This window comes from Diorhabda sublineata, chromosome 7, assembly GCF_026230105.1.
Source record: "Diorhabda sublineata isolate icDioSubl1.1 chromosome 7, icDioSubl1.1, whole genome shotgun sequence".
NCBI lineage: Eukaryota > Metazoa > Arthropoda > Insecta > Coleoptera > Chrysomelidae > Diorhabda > Diorhabda sublineata.
In genome coordinates, this window is record NC_079480.1 from 33280607 (window position 1) to 33292599 (window position 11993).

Below are 11993 nucleotides of genomic sequence, written 5' to 3' on the forward strand. Positions count from 1 at the left end.
TTTTAAATCGTAAAAAAACGGTTTTGCAAAATAATCCTTTACAAAAAATTATGGTAATTATACACTTTCGCGGTCACCTGGTTTTTTGGTTAGGTTAGGTTAGGTTAGGTTGGCTCTAGAAAATCGAAAAATGGATGGATTTTAATGATCTTGGTCTCAAAATGTCCCATTTTACGGCGGATTTATAAAAAAAATACGAAAATTAAAAAAAATAAATATTTTTTACAGTTTCTTGACTTTAAATGCAAAAAAAATGACTTTCTACATATAATCCTTCGTAACTGTTTCTGACGTCGTGGAATCAAGTTCGTATATTTTTTTTCGCAACTTACATAAAAAAATGAATATTTTGAAAAAAAAAAGTTTTTCTACTATTTAAGGTTTAAAACTATTAAAAACCGCAAATTCAGCCACTACCCCCGTATTTTTCATAAATTCGTCGTAAAATGGAACATTTTGAGACCAAAATTATAAAATTTATCTATTTTTCGATTTTTAATGGTCCAAAAACTATTAACATTGAAGAATATAGTACGAAACTATTCACGAAAATTGATTGTTTTTCATCGATTTCATTTTAAGCTATAAAAACTGAAAAAATCATTCTTTTTGGATTTTTTTTTAAATTGTTTATTAATTTATGTAGAATACAAAAAAAAATATAAGAACTTTATCTGATAATGAGATAATTTTTTGTAAAGGATTATTTTGCAACATTTTTGCACATTTTGAGACCAAGGAACCGTTTTTTTTTACGATTTAAAACAGTAAAACTATGAGAAATTTTCATTCCGGCTATTTCTACTAATTTTTTTTATAAATCCGCCGTAAAATGGAACATTTTGAGACCAATATCATTAAAATCCATCCATTTTTCGATTTTCTACAGCCAACCTAACCTAACCTAACCTAACCAAAAAACCAGGTGACCGTGAAAGTGTATAATTACCATAATTTTTTGTAAATGATTATTTTGCAGAACCGTTTTTTTTACGATTTAAAACAGTAAAACTATGAGAAATTTTCATTCCAGCTATTTCTACTAATTTTTTTTATAAATCCGCCGTAAAATGGAACATTTTGAGACCGAGATCATTAAAATCCATCCATTTTTCGATTTTCTACAGCCAACCTAACCTAACCTAACCTAACCAAAAAACCAGGTGACCGCGAAAGTGTATAATTACCATTTTTTTGCAAAACCGTTTTTTTTACGATTTAAAACAGTAAAACTATGAGAAATTTTCATTCCAGCTATTTCTACTAATTTTTTATATAAATCCGCCGTAAAATGGAACATTTTGAGACCAAGATCATTAAAATCCATCCATTTTTCGATTTTCTAGAGCCAACCTAACCTAACCTAACCTAACCAAAAAACCAGGTGACCGCGAAAGTGTATAATTACCCAATTTTTTTTTTCGGGAATGAAATATGAAATCAGTTCCTAAAATAAAAGACTTTTTTTATTAAACGTATATTTGGGAAATGTGAAACCCTTTATAGGGTAGAGGGAGCTATATATTTCGAGTCGATCATGGTTACCACGGTTCCCGGTGATGGTGCTTGTTAGCGCTTTGTTTTTTTTTACAAGTTAGAGACCGTAATTTTTTCAAAAAAATTAACAGAAGTTACATCTAGAAATATCTAGACGAATTTAAAAATTAAAACGTAAAAAGATTATGTTTCATAATTACTTAATCAGCATTTATTTCAATATCTATAAATAGAAGTTTTTGTAAATACCATTATAATAAATTTTGTTAATTCATTGTTGGGATTAATTAATTGATGAATTGTAAATGTTTATTATGTATTATGATTTGATACTTGTTTGTTATTAGTTCATAAGGAATAATTGATTTTCAAAATTTATTTGAATTAGAAGAGAATAACGATCAAACCGTAAATTTTCGACAAGAGCCTCGGAAAAAGAATCAAAAATAGAAGAAATAAATTTTACTCCTAATGATCCGTTAACATATTTTGAAAATTTCATAGAAACTAACACTAAAAATTCAAAAATTCATAAAAATGAAAGAATCGGAATTAAAAATCATTGTAAAGAAATAAATGAACAATTTGAACTAGATCTTGGTAAATTATTTGCAGAAAAAGAAAGAGATAAATTGAATGTAACAGAAAATAATTCAGAAGGAAATATTATAATGGTAGAAGAAATGAATAATGATACAAAAGGAGAATTAGAATTATTTGGTAAAGTTTATAAATCTCCAAATTTAACTAAAATAGATTTTGAAAAATTATATGAAATAAATAAAATTGCTAGAAATATAAAACTAATTCATGAAATTTATAATCCGCAAAGCCATATTTATAATCCAATATCTATTGGACTATTTACGATAATAATAATTTGTGTAATTTTAATAATATTTTGGATAAGTATAAATATAAGTTTGTAAGAAAACAGAACTTTGAAGATATTGAAGAAAAGAAGTAATCGAATATTTTAATTCTGAAATTACTTTTATCAATTATGATATAAAGGGTCTTTCTCAACTCTTTGTATTTTACAATCGGGATAAGTTAATAAATAATACAATATAATATAAGAAAAATACCAATCATTTACATGTTTCCTAGTAGTTTTGCCATTCCATTCTTACAACACATTTTTTTGTAGAAACATTGGAGTAGGGTGTCTCTGTATTTGAGATTTTAAAAAAAAATCATTTTCATAGCCATTTAAACATCAATTACGGCTACAATCTAAACTTATCTACAGAACTTCCCCAAAATAATCAATCAAACCAAATAGACGATCTTTGAATAATAATTGAACCATTCTAAATGATATCAGATGAATTTTACCAATTTATGTGTAAAACTTTTTTATATCTAGTTACTTATTTTTAGCATAATATAGATGATAGATAGATAGAAATTATTTCGAACTATACAGATTGTTACAACTCCTTTACAAATCAAACTCATATTATTTTGTAAGATGGGAGCCCCTTTATACCGATTGATCACATTTTTGGAAGAAATGGTAATAATTACGGTTTACAATTAATTTTAGCAAATTTCTTATACATTACGGTGTGGTACATTTGAAAGAAGAAATATAATGAGAATTTCGATTTTGGGCTCACTTTGTATATAAAATAACAAATAATTACTATTTAATCCACTACGATGATTTTGTATCTTATTAAGAAAGTCACTTAAGTTAATTATTTTTCTCTAACTTACAATAAGTTACAGAGGGTTCTTTTATTTACCTACGATTTCCATATAAATTTGTACACACCTCTCAAAGAACTAAAAAAAACTCATTCGCTCGTTCGAGATAATTTCAAAGTATGGACATAAATGACATCTAATAAAAAAATGTTTAGCAAAATTGGCACACCCTGGATATCAATATTATTTTCTATTGGATACAAAGAGAACTGAGCACTCAAAAAACAATGTTTTCTACTGAAATTATTACTCAGAATTTATAAAGTCCAGCTATTCAATAAGAGATGGCGCTAATGGCATTCGACCATCATCCACTATTCGAAGAGTATGTAATTCAATTTTTTAGAAGTTTTCATTTATATTTCCGTGATGATGGACAAATTTTTTAATAAAAATATGTTTTTTCATTCTTACACAACTATGGTCTTAATGAAAAAATGAATTGGTGTGAAAATAGCAGACGCCATCTTCCTTTCAGTTTTATAAGTAGTTTGTAAAAAAGGCAAGAACCGAGAAATACGGAAAGGCAGAAATTAATATTGAAATAAGCTCAGTACGACTTTCTGTACACAGATGGCGTTGCTAGTGCTAAAAATCAACCAAATATAAGTTTTGGAGTTTTTTTAAATAAAATAAGTAACGCAATTTGCTAATTTATGTCCCGAGTAAATACTTTTAATTTCAAGATAAAGTTGCGCCTTTCCATTTTCCAAAACCCATTCGTTACTCGGTTAAATAGATACGTAGATGGAAATCACTACAGAAAATTCCATATCTCAATCTGTTGGACTTGTTTTTTATTTGGTGAACTTCAAATGCAAAATTTTCACAAATAAACCGTTAAGGGTGTGAAAGCAGCAAAGCAAAGTTGGTATTGCAAAAGCATAATACGAATCTTCGTCCTAGTCTTCAAATCTGGCATCTTCTGAACATTATTTGTTATAATATGATTTCATTTATGAAAAAATCATCGCTCCCATGCTCGCCGAAAGGAAATTTCCATGAAAAATAGAACAAGACAAATTTCAATAATTTCATTTATTTAATAATTTCGTTCCAATTATTTCTTGACAATAGGTACAATATAAACATCATCATCATGGAAAAAAACGAACATTTTCATTACACACATACAAAAATGGAAACATTTCAGTGATAACTAAGGAAATAACTGAACTCCAATTTCCCTTGTATCAGCTAACTATAATATTGTAAAATAAAAAATATCTTTTTTCTTTGAAACATTTCTTAATCTTAAATTTTTCCTTTCGAAACTATAGATTCTGAGGAAACATAAATACAGCTAAAAATCCATCTTATTTTTATACAAACAATCACCTTCTCTATATTCTTATTAATACGTGAAGATTAGGAGTACTTTCGGGACATCCTATATAAGTAATTAATATTAATATGGCTATGTAAAAGAAAAATTTTTGAAAAATGATTCTCCCACTAGAAAATGTATGTATACGTTTTGAAATGAATACACTACCTGACCATGTTTCTGATAACATAATGACCTATTTAGAACTATTTTAAAAAATTATATTGGTCCCCTGTATTAAAAAAACTGAAAATCTACTACTACGCATTAAATATAATTAAAGTATCGGTTTTTGTTTCGAACCTATAATTGTTATATTTTGTATTTTCAAATTCTTTTTATAACAAATCTAATTTTAAAAAAGTGCAAACTTTACAATACTAATATACCCACATTTTATAAAAATTACTCACCAGTTTTCATTGGAAAGTTGGAATGTTTAAAAAAACATCACAATGAACATGTTTTTAAACGGTTTTATTATAGTCTGCAGAAAAATTAATTCTATATCAGTTTTTGTTTCGAACCCATAACATAATCCAACATAACCTAACATCATCTAACATAACCAATCATAACCCAACGTAACCTAACCTAACCTTACATAATCCAACTTAACCTAACGTAACCCAACATAACAACTTAACACAACCCAACTTAACCTAATATAACCCAACATAACAACCTTGTTACATAAGATAGCATTAGATGGATAGTGTATGGTCTCCTATATCAACTACACATGACCACTAGGTGGCAGCAGAACGGACGTCAAGTAGAAACGTCAGTGGCACTCCTGCGCTTATCTTGCATCTTGTAAATGATATATGTTTCCTTAATAAAATAGTATTCAAAAATTCCTGACTATAATTTAACAAGTTATAAAACATGTAACAAACCTAACATTACCCAACATAACAACTTAACATAACCTAATCTAACAACCATAAAAACAAAAACAATCAATAAAACATCTTGTCCACAAATGTGAGAATATTTTTTCGAAACGGCGTAATGGACTAGAAGCCTACGACCTTTTTTGGAAAACTATTAGGTATATGAAATATAAACTGATTTCTTTTCGAATAACAAGCAAAATGGAATTTGAAATTGCCAAGTCTTGATATTTTGGATATTGAAAATGCTTGAAAGAAAAAGATTGAATAAAGATGAAACCGAAATTCAATTAATAGAAATATATGATTATTTGTTTAGCAGAAATTTATTCTAATATCGTATAACCAAGTTATGCTAACCTTTTCTAATCTATAGTAATTTTCCACAAATAATTATATATATAAGTCATATTTCTAAACTGATACATTATTATTATATGTAAAAAATCACTCACCAGTTCACAAATTCGCCATCTTGTTAGTTAAGATTTTTCTAAGCATCCATAATTTTCACAACACAATATTATATTAAAACACGAAAAATTCTTTATCGGATTATTGTACACACGCACTTTCACGAGCATCAAAGAAATTCAAATCACGTTTAACGTTTATTTTATTATATTATCGATATACTGAAATTTTTTATGTTTCAAATAAAAACTTTTGTCACATTTTTTAAACTAGAATCGAAAAGTTTTTTGTTGCTATTGAGCAGAACCGGTCTCTCTGTATTTTATTTCTACAATAATAACTCTTTTGTTTTACAATAGAACTTGGGTATTTCAATAATAATAATATAAACAAATCACTAAATATGTAACAGGTGAAAAGTTTTGACATTGACAATAATGGCGGCGAACAGATGACCGACATCTGCCTAGACAGTCTCAAGGTTCAATGAACTTTTTGATGCTATATTTTAGATTATCGTTTGTTTAATGTCTATTAGTAAATTGATTAATCACACAATTGCAAATAATCCGAACAAGATGATTAATATGTATTATTTAAAAAATATTAATAGAATCGCTGCTTTCGATTAAATACAAACCCAATAAAAAAATAGTTTTCGCTACACAATCTGAGACAAATATTGTTGGTAATAAATTTAAAAACCGTTCACAAATGTGGAATTCGCCAGATGTTTTGGATTATTAAATTTACTCTACATTTTTTGTTGGATAATGAACAAAATAGTGTTTTCAAATATTAAATAAATAAAACAATATATTTAGTTTTTTTCAAGAAAACACTCTAGTTTACCGGTATACTAAAAATAAATTTACAAACGATCGAATCTTTCGTTTGTTAATTAACAATAAACATGTAATTTTTATCAAACTGAATAAATACATTATGTTCTGAGTTTTCTCGAAAATATTATCATTCAGTGTAACAAAGTGAAACTCAAGGAAAATGTAGATCGACAAAAAAAATAGTATTTCTAACACACCAGTTTTTCATTTAATATTCAATATTAATTCAAGAAGAAACAGCATGCGATGTTTCACAAATAACGATACAGTTAATTAAAAGTTTTTTTTTATATAATTAATATTGATTTGAGAAGAAAATTGTTGAAATCCATAATATGGACTTACAATCCTGCAATTCTAGTTAAAAAAATTTACTCGTGATGGATACGTTGATTCAATATGATTACTCGAACGATTCTTTAGTTTACTAAAAACTAATTACAAAATGTTTGAGCTTAACATAATTTAATTTAAACGTTATTTGGTATAATAGATGAGAAATTCAGTAGAATTTACCTTCGGCCTCTGAGGGCGATAGTAGATATCGTAAAAGTGCATAAATTATTTATCAAAGTGAACTTTTACTTGATATTTCGTTTTATTTCTATGGTATTTTATAAATTATAATTAGTTGTTGAACCAAATGGTTGTTCTGGTGTGTAATACTTGTAAGATAAAATAGACTTCTTCGAGATATCCGTTAAGTATTAGAGGGCAATAATGACTTAATTACTATGTAAAATATTATATTTTAACGGTGCAAAATCAGTGATCGTTACCAATATATTCTGTTCCCCCGATTTATTAGAGCTACATAAAAATTAACGATAACGTTTGTTTCCAGTTGGTTCATAAGTGCCTTGGTGTAAAGTGTAAATTTATTTATAAGTAAGCTACTCCAACCCGTTAATTTATTTTTCTAATAAAATATGAAAATTTAGTGAAAATAGACGTAAAACGGTTTTAACGTTTAATAAACTATACGTATAGTAAAATTGAAACATTCTAAAATTAGACTCCACTACAAACATAATCAATATTCGTTATTTCAATACAACAATTGTCAAAATTTATTCAAAAATTAATCAATTTTTTTACATTCAAAGATCTATATCTCAGGTTCTAATATAGATACAGACTTGGTTTTGGTTTGAGAACACTCGCTGAAAAACCTTCTTTCTTTTGAGTTTTTGAACACTTGAATCGGTTGAGTTGGATAGGAGCCAGGCGCGGACATTCAATGTGGAGTTATTATGGATTTTTGTAGGTTTTTGGCAATTTTTCTACATTCAAAGATCTATATCTCAGGTTCTAATATAGGTACAGAGTTCGTTCTTTTCTATTATAATAATTTCTGATACTTATTTAATGGATTCGATGAGAGCGAAGCCGCGGGTAAAGCTAGTAATATTTATAAGAGAATTTGATATTTATACAGTCCTACGAATTTGATTTTTCTCCTTTGTCGAATTCTCTGGATGTTGTGATATTCCGAAAGGATAAAATAATAGTAGATAATTGAACAGAAAAATTATTTTTCATTAACCCAACGTTATTGCCAATTTTAAAAAATAACCCAGGTGCTTGTAGATTTTTTTGTAGAGCTTTCGACTTTTTTTTCACGGTCAGTTACACTAATTTTCACAAAATGTATTAAAGTTTTGAATAAAATACTTTTCTAGTTTACAACATTTTAGAGAAAATCTACGAAAAATGTGTGAAGATATTACTGCTCTTGTTATTGACAACGGATCTGGGATGTGTAAAGCGGGATTTGCTGGAGATGATGCTCCTAGAGCGGTTTTTGCTAGCGTCGTAGGCAGACCTAGATATCAGGTAATTAATCAGTAAATTAAATTCGAATAATCAAGAAATATACTACTAATTTATTATAGTTTTTATAAGTTTTTTCAAGACAATAATAATAGGGGGAAAGAAATTATAAAAATTTAAAGGCTGGTCTGGTCGCCGGTCGATTTCTTTCATTTTTTTTTACTGCACGATATTTATGACTAGATAGATTTTTTGTACATAAATATTGACGGCGACTTATTTATTTGAAATCAAAACAAATTATGTTTGAAACAATAACACAACAGGGGGTTGGGGAGTGCCAAAGTATGCAAATATTTATATGATCAAAAGCTATTCAAGCAATTTGAATTTTTAATTAAAAATATAATCGCGTCCAAAATTCCACAGGGCAAAGCAGAAGAATAAACAAGAAAATTTCGAAGCTAAAAGCGTCGATGCCTTTTTCTGTATATTCTTAGACTTCTAATGAATTGTCAACATAACTTGAGAATGCCAGACATCGACCAAAGAGATATCCATAATTTAATAACGAAAAAATAACATTTCTAATTAAATTACAACGTTTAACGAATAGTATAATGGAATTGATTTCTCAGTATCTTGATCTATAGGAAATACAATTTTCTAAATCTCAACCGTCACTTTTTCAGGGTGTAATGGTAGGAATGGGCCAAAAAGACTCTTACGTAGGAGACGAGGCCCAAACGAAACGAGGTGTTTTATCAGTGAAATACCCGATCGAACATGGAATCATTAGTAATTGGGACGACATGGAAAAAGTTTGGCATCATACGTTTTTCAACGAATTAAGGATTTCTCCAGAAAATCATCCGGTTTTATTAACAGAAGCTCCTTTAAATCCAAAAATTAACAGAGAAAAGATGACTCAAATAATGTTTGAAACTTTCAACTGTCCCGCAATGTACGTTGCGATTCAAGCAGTTCTATCTTTATATGCCAGCGGAAGAACTACTGGTATAGTGATGGATTCCGGCGATGGAGTTTCGCATACAGTACCTATTTATGAGGGTAAGTTTGAAAACCACCAAATATGTGATAGTTGTTGAGTTTTTAGAACCAAGTTTTCCATTTTTTAAATTTCACGCGTATATATTCAACAAAACAAAACTAAAGGAAATTACATGATTTGAAAATAATACCTGATATGATTTTCAGTACAAACAATTTATTGTAATTTCAGTCTTACACATAAAAGAGCAAGATTGATAAGATCAATTGACAGCCAGTGGTAAAGTCAAAGCTTCCTCAACTGTCTGTGGGTCGGTCAGTTCAGTAAAGAAACACATGATTTTCATGATTATCACTGTGCTGTTTGTCACTTGTACGGAGTGATCGAACACTTACATTGCTATCATAGTCCTGTCTTACATATCTAGGTGGATAGTAAGTCTCATCTAAATCCCCAGAATCTGTTTCATACTCACTTGAGTCTTCGCTTCTACTTATAGGTTCATTCAATTCCTTACTTGATGACTCCTGAGTGTATATTTCCTGATTTTGAATATCAGATGACATCCCAGTACTGGTAAAAGCAGTGCTATTACTGGCTGACCGGCCCCCATGTCTGCAACTTCAACATCGGAAGGTATAAGTATATTATTATCTTCTGTTATTTCCACGGAACCACGCTCTGCTACCATAAAGGAAAATTACGTGGTTTGAAAATAATAACTGATATGATTTTCAGTACAAACAATTTATTGTAATTTCAGTCTTACACATAAAAGAGCAAGATTTATAAGATCGATTGACAGACGTCAACTTACATTAACAACATTTGACAGTTAAATAAAAGTGGTTGCGTTCCATATATTCTAACAAAAACTGTAAAGTAGTTTCTTTTGTTACAAAAAATTTTAATAATTTTCGTAAAGTATACTAATAAGAATTGACTTTATAGGATATGCTTTACCCCACGCGATTCTGCGTATGGATCTAGCTGGACGGGAATTAACGGATTATCTAATGAAGCTTTTAACGGAACGAGGATATAGCTTCACCACAAGTGCCGAAAGGGAAATTATCAGAGATCTTAAAGAAAAAATTTGTTACGTAGCTTTAGATTTTGATCAAGATTTGGCAATAGCGCGAAATACCACTTGTCTAGAAAAATCGTACGAGCTGCCAGACGGACAAATAATTACTCTTGGGAACGAGAGATTCCGTTGTCCCGAAGCTATGTTCCAGCCATCTTTAATAGGTGGGTGGAAATCTTGTAGTTTTGCATTGTATTTATACAAGTTTAAATAATATTTACGCAGGCATGGAAATACCCGGTATAGCCGAGACTACATATTTATCAATAATGAGATCCGATATGGATATCAGAAAAGATCTATATGCTAACACAGTATTATCCGGTGGAAGTACGATGTTTCCAGGAGTTGCCGACCGAATACAGAAAGAAATAGCTGCGTTAGCACCGGCTTCAATGAAAATCAAAATTATAGCACCTCCCGAAAGAAAATACTCAGTATGGATAGGTAGGTTTAAATAATAATTATTACAAGCATTCCAGTCCGCATTAAAAAACAAATTTTTAGGTGGCAGTATACTCGCTAGTCTCACCACCTTCCAACAAATGTGGATATCCAAAGAAGAATACGAAGAAGCCGGATCTCTTATAGTACATAGAAAGTGCTTTTAAATAATATGTTTTTTTTATATTTGCAAATAAATATTGTTTAACTCGACTTCTTTTTTATTTTTAATTACAACTCAGGATCAATAATTTAAAACTTCACTAAAAATTTAAAACGATTCAATCTTCTGTGCTTTCCCCTGCGTTATATATATGTCCAATTATTGATCAATTTGTGAGAGCGATCAGTTATTGTGAATATTCATTAGAGCTCGCTCCCCTCTATCCTTAACGATCTCTAGTCGGACAAACAGTGTTGCCAGATCTAGTACAATTGTACAATACAACTAGGGTAGATAAATAAAGTTGAATATTCACTTATTGTTCTTTTTGTTTTAAATAATTTTCAAGCTGTTGTTAAACCGTTATCTGTAAGTCAGGTAATCGAGGTGATGCATTTGAAATTTTATATCTCAAAAAAGTGACAAACAAATTTGATTTGAAACCATTTATCGTAAAAGTGCTTCGGCAAATCGGTCCGACCCTGTATAACGTTTGCTATAAAAGTGTAGCACTGGAAAGAAGAGCAGTGTTGCCAGAGCTTGTACAACTTTAGTACATTTTAGTGTATTTTATACGCCAGTACATTTTTCCTTTTTTCTAATACATTTTCCCTGCGTTCGCAAATATAAAGTTATTTTATATTTTCGTTTAATAAATTAAACTAGAGAGCCAAGTTGATTTATATTTAGATCGTGAGATTTTTGTACTGCATTGCTAATTTTATCGGTAAACTTTATATAAATTTTTCATCCTTAAAATAATAATTGACACAGTCTATAACAGTTTTGGAAAAAAAATTTAATTTAAATTTATGTTTATAC

General features: G+C 29.1%; 1 protein-coding gene across 1 annotated transcript; it reads left to right on the forward strand.

The window, feature by feature from the left end:
* Positions 1-5889: 5889 nt before the first annotated feature.
* Positions 5890-11915, forward strand: LOC130446816 (actin-3-like). Its single transcript, XM_056783291.1, has 6 exons — positions 5890-7580; positions 8390-8528; positions 9158-9536; positions 10429-10728; positions 10790-11011; positions 11072-11915. Exons 2-6 carry the CDS (start codon positions 8406-8408, stop codon positions 11173-11175), a joined length of 1128 nt encoding a protein of 375 aa, XP_056639269.1. The 5' UTR covers positions 5890-7580; positions 8390-8405; the 3' UTR covers positions 11176-11915.
* The last annotated feature ends 78 nt before the right edge of the window (positions 11916-11993 follow it).